General features: G+C 37.4%; 1 protein-coding gene across 1 annotated transcript; it reads left to right on the top strand.

The window, feature by feature from the left end:
* Positions 1 to 12,366: 12,366 nt before the first annotated feature.
* On the top strand, positions 12,367 to 17,477 carry tbr1b (T-box brain transcription factor 1b). The gene is made up of 6 exons (XM_084725214.1): positions 12,367 to 13,183; positions 13,459 to 13,613; positions 13,807 to 13,928; positions 14,221 to 14,379; positions 14,760 to 14,821; positions 15,948 to 17,477. The coding sequence occupies exons 1-6, from the start codon at positions 12,492 to 12,494 to the stop codon at positions 16,792 to 16,794; spliced, it is 2,037 nt and encodes a 678-aa protein (XP_084581340.1). The 5' UTR covers positions 12,367 to 12,491; the 3' UTR covers positions 16,795 to 17,477.
* Positions 17,478 to 19,849: the final 2,372 nt, after the last annotated feature.

Below are 19,849 nucleotides of genomic sequence, written 5' to 3'. Positions count from 1 at the left end.
AGCCTCCATTGCCCCTAATGATAACACACCCACTGCATTGCACTTGCAGCACTAATTCTCATGTTTTCACTCACAACATTTTTAGTCGTTGCATGATTTTTTTTTTTTCTCTCTTCTTTTCTCATGCAGGAATCGTTGTACAGTGTCCAATGTCTAATTTAGTCCCAGTGTAGCGGCGTAGTATCCTGGTCATTTCGAGAGTGGAGGCTCCCGGAGTACGCTGCAGGCCGGAGAGCGTATTCGGCTGCCATAAAGGCAACGGTAGGACACCAGCCAGTAAGTTCACACTTGTTGGGAGCATATAGTGAGGCTGTGAAGATGAGGATTATTGCTTTATTATACGGTACTGTCTATATTTCTCGTCTTTCTGATCAGTGTGAATGGTGGCACTGTGTGATATATTCTCCTCTCAATGCCATTTATTAAACATACGCAGTCCTGTAGCACGTGTGTGTGTGTGTGTGTGTATGGATTAAACACTAATGGAAGCAAACGGATGTCTGCATATATTTCTTTATAGGATTTGCAAAGTTTGTCAGGAAAATAAACTGCTTCCCTCCACGTGTTTGTTTGTGACAGCCGAGATGTGAGCGGTGGAGACATAAATCATGTCACATTTATTTTTCTTCTCAACTTGGAACATGGTCCTCTTCCCTGTAGAATTCAGAACTGATCATTAACCTTTCCTTTAGTTCCTTCCCTTGCCTGGTCACATTTCCTCTCTATTTGGTTCCTGGCCCCATATGCCACTTTCCTATTTCCTGCCTGCAGACAGCAGGGAGTAGCTCTATTATCACCTTCCTAGAGCTGTCTTTGAATGTGAGAGGCAATTCCATTTCACTCAGCCATGGGGAGGAGGAGGAGGAGGAGGAGGAGGAGGTGGAGGAGGAGGAGGAGGAGGAAAAAAGCACACCATAGAGTATAGAGAAATCGGTTCAGGGTTACTTCTTAATAGTAGAATGTAAGATAATTTTTGCTTTTTTTTTAACTTGTATAACCCAGGTTTAGATGTAGAATCAGTAAGATTTGTCCGAGCTCTTCTTAAATACACCAGAAAGTCTCATTTGTCTCAAGTTTTGGGTCAGTAAAGCGTCCAGAGCACAGCAAAAATAATGAGAAAATAAAGAAATACAGGTACCACAGTCCTAACCATCACTAATCATAAGGGATGATTGAAAGGAATTGTCTTTGTATGAGTCTATACGCTCTTTTTCTGTTTTGTCTTTTAGGAAAATGTTGCATATCATGCCTTTAAGGATTACACAGTGCTCTGTCATAGAATTTATCTGAGCTGCTCTTAAATGCACCAGAAAGACAGTCAATTGTTGAATCTCATTTTCAGGATGTCAAATACTGATGTTTTGGGTTGGTAAAGCCTCCTGTGCACTCTAGAATAATGAGAAAATAAGTAAATACAGGCACCACAACCCTAACCATCACTAATCATAAGTGATGACTAAAGGGGATGATGTATATATGAGTCCATACATTGTTTTGTTTTTTTTTACCTTGGGAAAATGTTACATATTAAACCTTTAATGTTCAGTCGTGAAGGTGCAGGTTTTTTTGTGGAACATCTCCAAATCAGAGCCAAAGGTTAAGCTTTGCGTATCATGTCTGTTTGTTGTGTGAACACTTTATCCATTTAGAAGCCATCCTTTGAAATATTAACAATGCTAAAGCAGCTATATTACACTGCTGTGAAGCTGTGCTAAACATATCGAAGATGTCTCCACTGATGCTTCCACTCTCAAGTGTTGTCTCTCTCCATTTTGCGACATTTTACTCCAAGCCTGTGTTATTTTTGGGCTTCCCTAAAAGTCTTCTTATTCCAGCTTTTATCAGCGTCGAGTTCTTTTGGACTGGTGGAGCTCTCGACAATATTGCTGCAGGATAAATTAAACATGAGTTACGTAGAGTGATAATCTGTGGGCCTCTCTTTTCACACTGCATTCCCAATGAGCTGCGTGTTGGCCTGGTGTTGTTGCCTGTGATTTTAATGAAGATTATTCTTGTAACACGACTGTCGCCTGTTTGCTCCTATTCTCCCCCAAATATTTGCTCTTCAAACGGCAGATTTTTGTTGTCCTTTCAGGAGATCTGTGCTGCATTTGTGCTTTATTGCAAAAGTACTTCTGTTGCAGGTCAATCATGGATGTAATTAAAGGCAGAATTCTTGTATTTCTGAGTTGTTTTTTTTAAGAGAAAACATTCATCATCATGTCAACCTAGCGATCAATTAAAGAATACATAGCTGTGACTGGGTAATTAGTGCTTATTTTCATCCTGTCTAAGCAACGTAAGGCTTGCATCAAAAAAAAAAAAAAAAAAAAAAGAGAAAAGAAAAAAAGGCAAAGTTACTGGATCGGAGCCTTCTGTGTTCTATTGTTCAGGTTGAGGCTGATAGTGCTCATGAAAAACCTCCAAGGAGTCTCAGAGGAGTGAGTGCACACTTCATGGCATGGCCACTCTTAAAATGGAACTGATGTTTTATAAATAATTTCAAAGTTACAAACATCAGCCTCACAATCACAGCGATTCAATGATATTCATTTGGCATAAGTCAGTTTCATTTCTGTGTGCTTTTCATCAGAAATGGCTTAAAAAGTGGAGTTAGTCTGAATTTTTCATGCCGTGGGCTTACTGGGGACAGTGGCCATGTTCTTCACTTGCACACGTGTGACAGTGCATGGCAGCAGAAATAACAAAATGGTCACAAACCCCAACTGCACTCGGCGGGTCACACAGGCTCTTTAAATTTTAAAGAGACTAGCATCAAACCAAACAGTTGATAACAGGTCAGTAGCAGGTGATAAAAGAAGTTTTTCGTAGGGACATTAGCTCTCACACTAACTTTGTGATTCCTGACATTACATCCTCTACATTTGTTAACCCAAATTATACACATCAGAGGGCATGAAGCTGTTATACTCTCAGGGGGGACTGCAGTATTTCACAAGTGTTACTTTGCTACAGAATTGTTATGAGACAAAATTCACACATTTATATAGTTGTAATCATGTGTGAATTTTACACAGAGATGGTCGCAAATCAATCAAAATTATCTTACAAATACTTGCTCATCAAATGTATTTAAATAAATACAAAATACTGGTATAGAAAATGCATTTAAAATTACTACAAAGAGTTTTTAAGTGGTTATTTAGCAGTCTCAATTTATTACTGATACTTCTACAGCACATAAGCAAACAAGACCATCAGAGAAAAGACTGGCCATTTCAGTTATTTTCAATGTCTATCATTTGGTCAGATTCTCCTTGAACTAAGCTGAAATGAGCCTGACTTTACACTTTCCCAGGCAAAGTGGTGCATTCGCCAGTTAAAACAAAGCAAGAGTAGATTTCTATTAAGATAATTGTATTTCTGATGTTATATTTTGTGAATATGGCAGAGCAAACACTACCGCTTTTGTCCACGGGGGCCTCCAAAATCAACAAAATAGGAAACTTCCTTGTAGCAGCTGTAGATAAAATTTAAAAAAAAAGCCACCCATATACAGGCCGTCTGTGCGAGCAGCCTTTATATGTTAATTGTTGAGTAGCGACCTCTAGTGGCCGTAGTAATTATGATGGGAACAGTATAAAAAACGACAAAGGGATGCGTCAAACACAGGACTTTCACTTGGGAGACCGGGGTTTATGAAACCAAAAGTCAGCCTTACATAAAGTTTTAAGTTACATTTCATAAGTGACGCCACTTACAAAACATGACGTGTTTATTTTAACCCAAATCGTGATCTTTTCCTAAACCTAAACAAGCATTTTTGGTGCCCAAATCTAACCAAACTGTGACAGTTTCACAATGTTAACCATGTGTTTAATGTACCACTGAGGAGAGTGAATTCAAGTCCTTGCTATTTATATATTGTCTGTGAAATATGTTTTTTATACATACATGTTTCCTTACATATTAAATTATATTTGCTAAAACTATTTTAATGGTATGTTGTGAACAAAGATTGGCATCATCTTGCCAGCAGAGCTCTGTGAGCGCAACTTGTCATATTATGTGACATAAATATACAACCTCGACTCCAAGAAAGTCGGGATGCTGTGTAAAACATGAATAAAACAGAATTTGCTCAAACTTTTTGACATATGCTCAATTAGAAAACATTACAAAGACAATATATTTATTGTTTTACCTCATCAGTGTCATTAATTCTTGCAAAAATATGGTTATTTTGAAACTGAAGCCCGCCCCCCATTCAGTAAACTTGTCTTAGCATGAAATATATTATCATATTTTTATTAAATATCTTTATCTGAGCAGAAGTTTGCACCAAACATCAAAGCAGCTTTCCTCAACTTTCTGGTAATGAGGAACACAAATGAAATTCAGTAGTTCGCAATGAGTGTGTTGCTGCACCTAACAGGACACGTCACACGATTCAGCCAAAGACTGTGACCAGGCTAATTTTTATTTTTCTACAGTTTAAACCTCAGGATAAAACTGCATCTTATTTGAAAATACAATGACACATTAAATCATACATATTAAATATTTCAAATACACAAAGACATGTATTTTGTTACAAATAACATCTTATTTTTTCTGCCCAGCAAAAAACACATATACAAATACAATATACATAATACTCGATATACAAATATACAAAAAAAAAAAACAATGAAAAAATTAGTTAGTTAAATACATTTAATTGAAATACCCCTACTAATACTTCTTTTATACCATCATCTGCATTTACATAATTCTAGTGTTTTGAAGTTAGAACACATGGTTCATTCTCCCATAGAATTATTATTTCCATATAGGAGCGTGTTAATTACCCTACTGTCATTGTCCTGTGATGTAGAAACAACTGACAGGAATAGAAAGACGGAAAGATAAAAATAACTTACGACAACATGTGCTTTACCCTGGTGCAGGAATATCAAATTAATGATCTCAAACACAGGACTGTGGTTTGGAACTTGCAAAAGGCTGCATATTGAATAATCATAATGATAATAATTGAAAACATGTAATGAATGTGAGCGGTATGCAGTGAGATCACAAAACAATAACTGTGAATAAATGCACTGTGAAACAAATGGTACAAAATATTAAAAATGAATTCGAATAATGCAGTTCACAAATATATTTATGTGTTATTCTGTCTTTCGTGTTTCCGCAAAATGTTATAAAAGCTAAATTTTATTGGCAAAAAATGTGTTTAAATGGGTACATACTGTAGAAATACAGGATTAAATTGTTGGCTCTTAATAAGCCAGAATTTCTGTTTTCTTTTATTGTACTCGCACGTGTATAAATATTTGCTTTGGGTGAATCAGTTATTAAGGAGTCATGTCACTTGTTTTTCCATTGAACATCCTGATCACCTGTCCTGAGGCTAATTTGCAGTGAGCTTTGTGGTAAAGAATCACGGTTTGGGTCTGGTCTGGCTGAGCGACCCTTAAAGGCCATCAATAATGAGCAGGTGTAGCAGTGCACTTCTGCGTAGACGCGTGTCTCTGCGTGTCCAGGGAGGACGCCTAATAAGGGTTTAAAAGCCACAACTGTCCACTCCGCCCCTTAGCAGGCCTCCAGCTGTCTTTTCTGTCAGAGAGCACCCTGATTCCCTCTGACAGAGCAGATCACTGATGGCAGCAAACCACAGGGGGCATTAGTTATGTTATCATTGCACAAAGCACCACCACTGTTGACCAGATTAGTCAGGCTAGTTAATTAAAGACTTAAGGTAAATACAGGTTTTGTCTTTTTTTTTTCCTTTTTAATCAAAAAGCCAGAAGAAAGGGAAGACTTCACTTTGATTTATTGATGGAAATTGCAATGTGACGTCTGGCAAACAACATATAAATAACTTAAAGGCCATCTTAAATGCATTCCCATGAAATTTTTAGTGCTGCTGTAATATAAGCCACTACCTGTCATGAATCCCAAATAACCTTGGCTCTATCCTCTTAGTTCAGCCCAGTGTGCCTCATTCCTTATTACTGGCCTGACAAGGAAATGTTTACCCATCCGACAAGAGACAAGCCATTTCATAGTCGGAAAAAGCAATTTCACCTGACTGGAGTAGCACACTATGTCCCCATATCCTTGCTGGCTATAATTTTGTTGTCATTTTGTGTGCTGTGATCATATCATTGAAGTGACAGTGCTGGGCATTAGGTAAAGTCCCTAAGCTGGTGCTCACTTTCAGGCTTTTTCTCTCCTTGTCATTCACATTGATTAGATTAGACCCAGGTGGCAAGCAGATTTCTTTGGCACAACAATAAAAAAAAGGTGATACAGCGCTCGAAAGAAAAAGCACATTGTTTTATGCTCAAGTGAACACGAACCAGAAGTATTTTTTTAAACATATATGCATGTGTGTATGTATGTATGTATGTATGTATGTATATATATATTTATATATATATGTGTGTGTGTGTGTGTGTGTGTAGTGTTTTCACAGATTACTGAAGAATTTATTAGCAGGCATGGAGACTAACAGATTACATGTAATAGGATACGTAATTAGGATACAAAATACAAAAAAGTTACAGAAAAAAAACTATAAAAAAAAAACATTTTAAAATAAAGAATAAAAACAGTATACTACCAGGTGCAGTTCACACACATTACAACCCTTCATAGGTCTCACAACGTCACTCTGGTCTCAGTGAAACCAACTAATCTTACAATCATTTCATTATAGTGGCCTCTACTGAAAAAAAAATGCTTCACTGGTTGGAAATTTCTTCATTGTTTTTTTTTTTTTTTTAATTTAAATCAGGAAAGAGGAAAAACATCACAGTGCAGTGACAGTTCTGCCTTCAGCTGCGAAAATATACCATTATCCAAGAACTCAACATCTAATTCAAAGAAACATTTACAGGAAAGATCAGCCACTAACATTAGCTACACGTTAATGTTAGCAACACAGACCAGCTGCTCACATTAGCATCACGTACCACCTGCTAGAGTTAGCTCCACAGAGGAACCACTAACATTAGCTACACAGAACAACTGCTAACATTAGCTACACAGAACGACTGCTAACTTTAGCTACACCTACCAACCACAAAACTTGGCTACACCAACTGCAAACATTAACTACAGCTAACATTGGCTACACCAACCATTAATGTTAGCTACACCAGCCTCTGATGTAAGCTACAGAGACTAACTACTAACACTGGCCAAACCAACCATTAATGTGAGCTAGACAAACCATCCGCAAATATTAGCTACACAAACCAATGTGGCTACACAGAACAATTGCTAACCACTAATGTTGGGTACATAGATGAACTGCTAACACTGGTTACACCAAACCCTAATGTTAGCTACGCAGACCAATCCCTAACGTTAGCTATGAAGACCAACCGCTAACATTTGCTATTGCTAAAATTAGCTAATCTGACCACTAATGTGAGTTACGCAGACCAATCGGTAACACTGGCTACACCAACAACTAATGTTAGCTACATCATACATTAGCCTTAGCTACACAGACCAAATGCTTACAATGACTACACAAACCACTAGCATTATGCTGCATTCAAATGGAACTTGTTATCATGACAGGGCAATCGTGAATAAAACTGGCTCAGAACTAATAAAAAGCTTCCAATTCACAAAGTCATGAACACAAAGTGAGGAGTGCGTTCAAATGGGCTCATCTTGTAAACTGGTCGCATCTTAACACACCATTAGCTACACAGACCTACTGCTTATGTTAGTTGCAAAGACAAACTGCTAACATTAGCTACGCACATTATCTTCTAACATTAGCTACACAGATCAGCTGCTGAATTAGCTACACAGGCTATCCGTTAAGGTTGGCTACACAGAAATCCAGTTAGCTACTAGCTATCATGTCAGTACTACAGCATATTACTACGACTACTAAAAAACATTTTGGGACTGTAGGTGGTGATGCTGGTGACCAGGATTGTGTGCGGGAGATAATTCTTGTCATTCACTTTAAGTTTGAGTGTTAAGTATGAATAGCAGAAATAACAAATGCACAGAGTTACTGCTATAGCAAACAATAAACCTAACAATAAACATAAAACATCCTATTAGGTTTAACAAATTCACTATATTTGCTATTGAGGTAATCCAAAAGTAATCACGTTATATTACTGTAATACTCTAATACTTGGATTAGGTTACTAAGTGCATTTTTAATTAATAATTAGTAATTGTATCAGAGTACATTTTTAAAGTAACCTTGCTTATTAGAATTTAAGTTAAAAAGTAGAATCATTTTGGAGTAGAAATAGCATAAATATTGCTAATAGGGATCCAGTGTATTAAGCTCAGCTGGTCAATTGGGGGTTTGTACAAGGCTGGTGGTGGCAGAGATCCTAACCTGCACTATGCTGTCTCCCCAAGGGACGAGTCTGGCCACGGGCATCAACAAATCAGCCCCCCCCCCCCTCCTCTTTGGTTATGTCCACTAGCTGCAATCTGAGCCAATAGAAAGAGAGGACTCAGTCTCATAAATGTAGGCACCAGAGCACCTGGGGAAACAAATTGAGTTGCTGCATGGGTGTTCAACAATTGGCTTGTTCAGGGGGAAAAAGAAAAACAAGCCCATTTTGCTTATTAAAGACCAGTGATGGAAGTGAACCATAATCCTGTAATGAGCAGAGCAGAGAGTGGCCTCCTTTGCTTGGGCACAGACAAGCCTGTGCTTGTATGTTTCACAGGAATAGATTGCTGGACCCTATAGCCCTACTGTAATGACCCTTCTTGTTAGCTTCAGAGATTCATGGCTGTTCATTAGAGATACAAACTCATGGATGTAAGTAACCGCCTCTGAAATAGGGCTCAATCGGTCCTCTCTTAACCTTGACTGGTTCAGATTGTACAATGCACACTTACTGGTTAATGACGCTGCAGTACAACTAAACCAAAAGTTGCTCAGTGAAGTGGAAATTTTCAATTTTTGTGGTTGTAGTCAGTGATGTTGTACTGAAATGTGTTTCAATTTTTGTGTCTACACTGTAAAAATCACACAGGAATTTAGTGGAATCAACTGGTCTTTTGTTATCAACTTAATGTAAATAAACAAGTTTTATTTATTCAACTTAATTAAACTTAAAATTTCTAGTATCTATTTATCAGCATCTTATTTAAAGAAGCAGTTACAGGAAAGTCAAACCACTAACATTAGCTACACAGATCAACTGCTAACGTTAGCTACACAGACTGGTGTTGCTGTTGTACTAAACTACTGCCTATTGAAAGGTGTTTTGTAATGTTTTATCAACAGGAATTTAGTGTACTATTGATGTAGATATACATGTTTTATTTATTCAAGTTGATTAAACTTAAACTTTCTTGTATCTATGTATCAACATCTAATTTAAAGAAACATTTTGCAGGAAAGACCAACCACTAACATTACCTACACAGACCAACTGCTAACGTTAGCTTCACAGTTCACCTGCTAACGTTAGCCACACAGACCAACTGCTAACGTTAGCTTCACAGATCAACTGCTAACGTTAGCTACAGAGACAAACTGCTAACGTTAGCCACACAGACCAATGTTGATGTTGCACTGGACTGCTGTGTATTCATATGTTTTGTCTACACTGTAAAAATCACACCGGGATGTAGCATAATCTACTAATCTTTTCAGATCAACTTAACATAATTACACAACTTTTATTTGTTCAAGCTAATTAAACTTAAAATTTCTAGTGTTTATTTTCAGAACAATTTACACCTTGTAAACACAAGTCCGTTTTTAAGTTTTTAAGTCAGAAGCACAAAGTTCAATTAACTCATTAAATCTTCTCACTTATGCTTAAAATTTAATAAATTCACTGGCAGCACTTTTACAGAGGCTGCAGCTGTAAATTCTTTTTGTGAAATTCAGAACTGAACAGAACTTTTCAAACAGAGAAAATGTAAAAAGAAATCAAATCTGTTTGTAATGCTCCGAAGCGTGACTAAGCAGTTGTTGGTTCAATTTAGTACCTTAAGCTTATTGAACATGTTTGCACAAGTACAAGTAAATTAATATATGGTTTATTTGACCAGAGCTTGAATCCTTACAAACTTACCTCAACCTGTTTTTTTTTTTTTTTTTTACAGTGTAGAGAGACATGCTTTATACAGCATACATATTCTCTTTTGCTTCTGTCTAATGTCTGTAGTGGTTTTCAGTCTTATTGTTGTTGTTATTGTTGTATCTTGTGTAGGCTACCGTTACATTACTGAAACATTTCTTAACTACATGTAAAACTACTGGTGTTAAAAATTAGTTATTAGCATTCAACTTCATCCATATGTCATGTTTTTCGTTGGTGCGTTTAGCCTTGTTGGCTACAAAAATGCAGATGAAAGGCTTGGATATTGGAGGTTATTAATTTTTTTCTCAGGTAAGGAGCCCTTACAATATAGATAATAGAACAACACTTGAGAAAGAGAAAGATATTAGACATGTATTAAGAATATTTGCATCATGTCAACTTAGAATACCTGTAATATTCATATAGAGTCGCAACAATTCCTCAAGTAGTTGAAACCTATTAAATTAATCACTGACAATTTTAATGATCGATTAGTAGTCAAAATTCTCTGATTTCAACTTCTCAAATGGGAATATTTTCTGTTTTCTTTACTCCTCTGTGACAGTAAACTGAATATCTTTGGGTTGTACAAAAAACAACACATTTGAGGACATCATCTTGGACTTAATGAAACAGTGATCAACATTTTTCACCATTTTCTGACATTTTATAGACCAAACATCTAATCTAATTAATCGAGAAAATAATCGACAGATGATTGGACAATGAAAATAATTGTTAGTTGCAGCTGTACGTACATTCACACGCATCAAGAGAGTGTATTTTCACTCTTACTGCATATATAAAATAGAAGTGATTTTATATGATATACAATAAAAATTAATCTGAAAACTTTTTGCGGATCCCCTGGTAGAATGCCATGGACCCCTGGAGTGACCCCAGACCTCTATTTGAGAACCACTGTCATAGTGTGATGAATACTTAAATACGAGTAACATTAAAGTCTTGAATGACATGCTCAGAAAAGTGCAAACACCCCCCAAAATGACTTAATTACAGTAATCTGAGCAGGAATACTTAGTTACTTCCATCCCTGTATTGTAGGGATGACTGGACGGCTATTGGTGCTTTCATAAATTATTAAAATAATGAAATTTTGATAATTAATCATCAGTAATGTGGATATAATGACTAAGTGGGTAAATGCAACTATGTTAGAACAGTCACTTTACTGTAATACAGCCTTTCAAACCAGCTAGACTTATACAATATCATAACATCCAAACTCAATAAAAATAATCAATCGCATATTATGATATTGATGTAATATCGATATATTTCCCAGCTCTATTTTGCATCATCCTGACTGAAGTTTTATTATACTGCAGTGGGGATTTGAGGTAGTTTTGAAAAGGTCTAATTAAATGATGGAACATTTTCATACTTCTACATGAGCTTGTCTATTTTAATTGTTATTCACTGAACTAACAACAAACTTAGCTTTTTGTTCTAATTGTCTCAGAGGCCTGCTGACATCAAACTTGATCTTTAGTTGAACGTAATTTCGTGAGAAATGCCTTCCTTTTTTTTTTTCCTTAGGCAGATCTCATTATGTAGCTATAACCTGTCACTTAATATGAGTTTTAATGAGCCTCCAATTCTTCCAATAACTTCTTCAAGACATTATTAAAATATATAAAAATTCTAATCGTAAATCAGCAGTCCCAAACATCCTTTACTTTCTGTGGGATGCATTTGTCACGGCAGCAGCAGCAGCAGCCCTGTTATCAGCCCGCTGGTTCATAACTTTATAGGGCATAAAATATTTACCAGCACTGGGACTCATAAACACATCTTCAGTGGGACGCCATGATTTCACGCTATATCACAAACATTTTAAGGCATCAGATGCACTGCCTGTCATGGACTGTCATTTTTGGCGTGTTAATAATATATCTTGGTTCCTTCGGCAGACATACTTTGGCACTCATGGCGCATAAATAGGTAAATAACGCGGATAAATAGGTAAATAACGCAGAGGACGTCACGGCTGACAGCAGAAAACAATCTTTGTGCACGTTATGCGTTTTTATCTTTATTTTTCTGTGTGTTTTGCACATATAAATTAGAAGAAAAAGTCGTAGTCCATATGTTTCAAATATAGGCCCGTGTCACACTACAAACAAATCACTTTGCTCACAGCGCTCCACAGATTGTCCTAATTAAGAGCTGTCTAATTAAATTACAGCCTTGAGTTAACCAATCGCAATACTTGTTTCATTAGCAGAGCAGGCAGAGTGATGGAAAGAAAATCCTTCCTGATTGCAGGATGGTGTCAATTGGCTAATTTGCTGCCTTCGGCTGGCCTACCTCGAGTCGTAGCGAGGCGTTTTCATAGTGTTAGATTAGGAAAGGCGTGTGCAAAAGCTTGTGATATATGTTGAGCTAATAGTGGCTTCCTATTGAGCTATGCAGGTCGAGAATTGCATCTCGCCCGCGAGTGATCTCTCCAAGAAATTTATGAATGTGGGCAGTGGCTTTCCGAGCTCCGATGGATCAGAGCTTTCGTTGCAGGACCATCCTATTATATGTGCAAGTGACAACCTGGAGAGAAGTTCACCTCTGAAAAAAAACTCCAGGGAGATGACGAATCAGTCAGAGGCAGACAATTTTCCCGACTCCAAGGACGCATCAGGGGACGTCCAGAGGGGCAAACTCTCTCCTGATCTTCACGGAGTCTCTGACATCCGTCATAATTTCGATGGATCTGCAGGAGAAAGGTGCATCTTTTCTCCATCCACCCAGCCGCAGTCAGTCTCAGCAGCTCCCAGTGCCATGTTCCCGTACCCGAGCCAGCATGGACCAGCGCACCCGGCTTTCTCTATTGGAAGTCCCAGCCGCTACATGGCCCATCACCCGGTCATAACTAATGGAGCTTACAACAGCCTTCTGACCAACACTTCCCCGCAAGGCTACCCGGCAGCGGGCTACCCTTACGCGCAACAGTATGGACACACGTACCAAGGAGGGGCTTTTTACCAGTTCTCCACCGCGCAGGCAGGACTGGTTCCGGGGAAAGCGCAGGTGTATCTGTGCAACAGGGCCCTGTGGCTCAAGTTTCACAGACACCAGACAGAGATGATCATCACAAAGCAAGGACGGTAAGTGCGGCTCGTCTCTTTGTCACACACCTCCAGAATTAATCGATTTATGGCGACATCACCGAAGATTTTCTGTCCGAAAGTTCAAAATTGATCTCTGAATCCAAATTGATCATCGAATTTAAATAAAAACGAGAATAGGCTTGATATCACACCAAGGGAAAAAAAAATCAGGGAATCTAATCTGATTTTTCAGCCTTTTTTAAATGTATTTATTTATTTATTTTCATTATGAGAGGCATTTTCTAAATCTGTCTTCCTTTATTTTTCCACAGACGAATGTTCCCATTTTTAAGCTTCAACATTTCTGGCCTCGACCCAACTGCTCACTACAATATATTTGTGGATGTAATACTTGCTGATCCAAATCACTGGCGGTTTCAAGGAGGCAAGTGGGTGCCATGTGGAAAAGCGGACACAAATGTAATAGGTAGGCCTATTATTACTATTCCCACATTTATTTCACATTTACGTTTTTAATTCCATATATGCTTGCTTTGATATATTTTGGTCATTGCATATGGTGAAAAAATCTGATTTCAAATTATTGGCAAGTGAATTTATTTTAAATAATAAAGCATACATTTTATTTATCCGTATTTTTGCGTTTTTTTATTTTTTAGGAAATAGGGTTTATATGCACCCGGACTCTCCAAATACCGGTGCGCACTGGATGCGTCAGGAAATATCATTTGGGAAGCTAAAGCTTACGAACAACAAAGGTGCCTCCAACAACACGGGGCAGGTAATGCAACATCATATCCTATGCTTAAATGATAGTGTTTTTGATAATTTGTGTGATTTATTATTAGTCATTTGTTTTTTTCCCCCGTTTACTTTTCTGCCTTGTTTATTGCACAGCCTAATTATTCATTTCCCACTTGGAGTGGTTTATTATCTTACTGCCAGTATCATTTACAGCTCAACAACAGCCATAAAATAATAAGATCGAATTAAACTAGTTTATTATCTGATTCAATCCTTCATCCAAAGTTTGAAGCCGAGTTTCTGACGTGCGTCTTTAATTGAATCTCCAGATGGTGGTTCTCCAGTCTCTCCACAAGTACCAGCCCAGGCTCCATGTGGTGGAAGTAAACGAGGATGGGACAGAGGACACCAGCCAACCAGGAAGAGTCCAGACTTTCACCTTCACAGAAACGCAATTCATCGCCGTCACAGCTTATCAGAATACCGATGTACGAGTACTTCACGTCATCTTAATAGTAACACTACAGCTAATTTCGTCCCAAACAAGCCTCTCGTTAATTTTTTTATCAAATTCATTATTATTGAGGAAAAAGGACAGAATTTTCCACATTTTTTAAAAATAATAATTTTATTTATTTTGAAACAAAGAGGAAGGATGCGGATTTTAATTGGATTGAAGGAAAAAGGCTCAAATTGTAGCAAGAAGCTGAGGTGGAATTACTTTTCACCTGTTGGCACAATTTCTCACAGAAATTAAGCCCAAATAAGTAATAATAAATAAGTAATAACACGAAACATTATTATTGAGATTGACGCTTCAGTAAACACAAGCCTTTGTTTTCTAATCAGTACATTTTTTTTTTCACAGATTACGCAACTGAAAATTGACCACAATCCGTTTGCTAAAGGATTTCGGGACAACTATGACACGTAAGATTTTATTTCTTCTTCCTATTTTTGGACATTTGATAGTAATTTTGTTTATTGTTGCATCTGTTTTGTTGCATGCTTCTGTCACTTTAATCCATAAAAACTCATAATCAGCAGTCAGGTTACCTCGTATTAAAAAATGAATGCTCTCTCATAATTCTGCTTAATATTTAATGAATTATTATCTGAATAAGAGGGAGGCTAAAATCAATCGAAAATTGGCCCGAAAATATGTGGTGTTGTACTTTTGAATTGATTGAAATTAAAGCAAGGTTTTTTTTTATTATTTAATAGGCAGAAGTGCCGTGTAAATATTTGACAAATAATTAACATCACTATCCAAATATTCATTAAAATTGTTCCCGTCATTGTCTGTTGATGACAGTATTTCTCATTTATATGAGTTCAGTCTGTCTTAAGTGAACATTGACGAGCAATTTTAATATCGATCCGTCAAATTCAGATAGGAAACACCTGCACAAAGCAATAACTTTTGGCAACGTAACTTCATCGATGTTTTTCTTTGTATTAGGCCAATATTTCGAAACATTCCACAAACATAGAGATTCGATTTAATTTCATAAATGTCGAAACCCTGCGATAATCTCTAGAAATGTTCACATCTCACATGTGAGACTCTTCTAATTAAAGCTTCTACAGGGAACGTTCATATTTCGTTAATTATGGAGGTAAAAGCAGGACAAAAGCAGTAATATTTCCACCATAATAACCACAAAATATGGGGTAAAAAACACAATTATCTGAATTAAAAAAAAAAAACCCTTGTTTCATTTTAACTAGGTAATGTATGACTGACTAACTTTAATTGTAACACAGACTCGTTTCATTTGATTTCAAGGAGAAACCGACCCGGTGGCAGAAATTAAGAATAATTGTACATAAATAGCCGATTTTTTTTCTACAAATATTCCCATTAACTTGTATAGATCATATAGACACATTAGTAATAAATTAAGACCGTTTTATAGCAGTTGAAAACTCCTTACAGTAGCTTTAAAGTGATGAAATGGACATTGACCTACATTTCTTTGATTTATAGAGACCCGGCCACAGCGCACAGTTTGATAACTGAATTGTTTCTCTGTTTTTCCCTCCATCTTTTCAGTGTCTACACAGGCTGCGACATCGACCGCCTAACTCCATCACCGGGTGACTCTCCGCGTTCACAGATCGTGCCGGGTGCGAGATATGCCATGCCTAGCTCTTTCCTGCAGGACCAATTTGTCAGCACTTATGCCAAATCTCGCTTTCACCCTGGCATGGGGACTGGTCCTGGCACGGAGCGCAGCGTCCCACTCGGCAACAGCTTGCTATCCCCGCAGCAAAGCGAGGAGCCCACTGTTGCCACCCCCCCGCAGCGATGGTTTGTCACCCCTGCCAACAACCGACTGGACTTTGCTGCCTCGGCATACGACGCCGCTGATTTCGCCGGTAACGCGGCCACCTTGCTGTCCTACGCAGCGGCCGGAGTGAAGGCTCTTCCCCTGCCGACGGCGGGCTGCTCCAACCGGCCTCTTGGCTATTACGCAGACCCGTCAGGCTGGGGAGGACGCACGCCGCCGCAGTACTGTGGCGTAAACAGCAAATCCAGCTCGGTCTTTTCCTGCTGGCCCACTAACTCTATCGGTGGCAGCAGGGCGGGCACCAACTACCTGTCCGAGGAGGGAGACTCCATCCCGACAGAGAGGTCACCCATCGGCGCCTCGGAGGAGGCCAAACCCAAAGACATGACCTCAGAGTCGAACTGGATAGAGACGCCGTCCTCCATTAAGTCCATCGACTCGAGCGATTCTGGGATCTTTGAACAGGCCAAAAGGAGAAGGATCTCACCTTCTGCCACGCCGGTTTCAGAGACAGTGTCCCCGCTAAAATCTGAGCTGCTGACACCCAGGGAGTGTGAGAAAAACTGCACAAAGGACATTGGTTATTACAGTTTCTATCCTCACAGTTAAAACAATGAAAAACATATCTATCTATCTATCTATCTATCTATCTATCTATCTATCTATCTATCTATCTATCTATCGACAGGTTAATCAATAAAAAATATGAAAAGGACTGTCACCTCCACAGTTAATGGCCAAAAAAATGTAAATTCTTCCACTTCTGACTGCTCTCTTCTGTCATGGGGTTTGGGCGCCTTGTTTCTACACTTTTAAAGTAAGAAAACACTGTAATTATGAATATAATGTACATAATATCGGTGATAGTGATTGGATGTACACAAAATAGATTAATTCATAAGTAGTGTTTAAAAAACCCTCTTCTGTTCAGTAGCCTAAACTGTTTTAGTAAAGAAAGATATCGAGAATCTGTACATGAAAATGTTCTTGTGTAGCATATACTGGCATAATAACCCCTGTCAGTGGAAAAAAATATGTATTTTGTACTTTATCAAAGCTGTAGGCTACCAAAAGTTTATGATCACTGCTACATTCATGATACCTGTGGTTAAATAAGTTATACATGTTGGTAATGTAGACTTAGAGTCTTTTTTAAAATTTATTTATTTATTTACTTATTTATTTATTTATTTCAGCCGCTTATTTTTCATAGCCTGTATGCTATGCTGTTGTGAAAAAATCTCTGTATCTGCTGTAATGTGATTGAAACGTAATAAATGATGTTATCATAAGGACAAGTAAGATTTTATTTCTTTTTAAATTAATGTCATGTCCCTATTAAAATGATAAAACAGACAAACATTTGCAGGGGAAAGGTGGCGCACTGTTTAGCTGTATTTTAATGAACGCCTCATGTGGAGCGTGTTTACGGTAATTTAAATCGGTTATAGGACACTGTGAAGTTACTCCGAATATTACTTTGATCTCAATATGATCAAATAACCACAGTTATGATCAAGAGAGACAATAATGTCACATACGCGGGCACCAGGCCACTGATTGGTTCAGAATCAGAAAAACAAATAAATAAATTCATAACAAAACAACAACAACAACAACAACAACAACAACAACAACAAAAGTCAACGTGCGTTTACTGTAATGACACTTCCGCGTGGCAAAAACGACACAGACAAAGGGAAAACTGAACAAAACAACAATAACAATAACATTAAAAAAAAAAAAAATCTGTCTAATAATAGGAAACACTGTGGGTCAGACTGTTATGTGTCATTGTATAAACAATCCAGGTGGTCAACAACTGCACCTGACCGAATGGATCTGCCGCCGTTACATACTTCAATCTGACTCAACAATAAGGGTTGTTGCAACAACATTTGGTCGGAACGACTTTGTTTGCCAATCTGAGAGGGCGAAAACTTTCTTTTTCTTCTTTTTTTCATAATTACACCGAAAAAACTGTGAATTTGACAAGTTTTCTGTTCGCCAAAGGAAGTGACACATCAAAAGAAAGTCTTGCCTGTGTTGTGAAAATGTGGACCAGAACAGACCCGCAGAAGACAGGGGTAAGGATAAACATCACAACACAGGTTTTTTTTTTTAAAAAATAAAAAAAAATTATCTTACAACAATTAATTCCAAATTGATTGGTTAATTGCTGATTGAATGCTTCGGCCCCTATTTATCCTTTAATCATCAGATTTTTAATTGAGTCATTTGAAACATTATTGAACACTGATATCAAATTATTGTAATGAAGTTAGGAAAAAAAATATAATTAAAACTGGTGCATAATAAGCTCAATGTGCACTTAATTGGAATTTCAGTGTGAAGGAGATGCTCACAGCTGTCAGCAAGACGTGTGTGTGTGTGTGTGTGTGTGTGACAGTCAGTGATAGGCCTTCCCAGGGATAAACAGCAGATGGCGATAACTGAATGCAGGTTCTCCTGTAATCAAACAGCTTTTCATTATGTGGCTCTCATGAGGTCAGTCCAGTCCAGTAAAGTCCAGTCCAGTCCAGTCCTGTCTAATGCAGTCCGGTCTAATCCAGGGGCAGCATTATATATGTTAATAAACTAACTTGTATTTACAACTCAAATGAAAGATGTGCTGTGGTTTGCATCTGGATTCGACTGTGGATGTGGATTTACACCAGATGGCGATACTTAACTGTTATTTCATCAGTTAAAGGAGTCCCTGCTGCTGAAAAAACCTCACAACTCCAGTGACAAAAAAAAGGTTTCAGCTACAATGCTGTTATTGTTATTGTACTGTTATTGTAAATCATATGCATGCCCCTATTACTCACAGTAAACAAAAAACAACAACACAGGAATTTAGTGTAATCAACTGGTGCTTTCTCATTATATACAAGTGTTATATATACATACACACACACATTTACTAGTCAATTACATTTCTAGAATTTATTTTCATAGCATTTCAAAACTTATAACTAACTGACTTGAAGACTTCTGACTTGAAATGATGAGTTGAATGGATGCACTGAAGAGTTCGGTCAACTCATTAAATTAAGTTTCTAAAGAAACATGATCAGCATATTAGCTAACTTCCTACGCATTGTTTAAGAGATAAAACTCTCCTGAGATCTTTCTATTTTATAGTTAGAAGAAAACTTATATAAAGAAAACTTGTTCTGTCTAATATATTTTAAGATGTTGTTTGCTTTCAGAATAATGAAAACACTGCAAATCACGATGACGGTTAAATTGAATTCAGCTCCTGAACTGAAAGACTTAAAATGTAATAAATTCAACCTCTTTGTGTGAAGTGAAGAACTAACTTTTCAAACTGAGAAAATGTAAAACAAAAACAAATCTATTTGCAATGTTCATCAGTGTGACTGAAGGGTTTTGGTTCAACTAAATATCTTAAACTTATTGAACATGTTCTGTCAAGTACAACTGAATGAATATCCACAAAACGTTGAATTGTTTCGAATCATAACAAAATTAAATTACCTCAACTTGTCTTTTCAAAATCAGTCAAATTAAAAGTTTGAGGCACCCAGGACACTATTTTAAAGTTAAAACAAACAGTTCATCATTACAGTGCATAACATCCCAAAACAATAAAATAGATCAAATGTCCCTGTTTGACTTTTTTCTTGTTTAATCACTT

Source organism: Lutjanus erythropterus, chromosome 8 (assembly GCF_056507025.1).
Source record: "Lutjanus erythropterus isolate fLutEry1 chromosome 8, fLutEry1.hap2, whole genome shotgun sequence".
In the NCBI taxonomy this organism is placed as follows: domain Eukaryota; kingdom Metazoa; phylum Chordata; class Actinopteri; order Lutjaniformes; family Lutjanidae; genus Lutjanus; species Lutjanus erythropterus.
This window is presented reverse-complemented; position numbering and strand designations above follow the sequence as displayed.

Excerpts from the sequence above, each read along its gene's own strand:
- tbr1b (XM_084725214.1), top strand. The coding sequence starts at position 12,492 with ATGCAGGTCGAGAATTGCATCTCGCCCGCGAGTGATCTCTCCAAGAAA. Across the intron at positions 14,380-14,759 it reads CAGCTTATCAGAATACCGAT|ATTACGCAACTGAAAATTGA; the intron begins GTACGAGTACTT and ends TTTTTTTCACAG. Across the intron at positions 14,822-15,947 it reads TTTCGGGACAACTATGACAC|TGTCTACACAGGCTGCGACA; the intron begins GTAAGATTTTAT and ends CCATCTTTTCAG.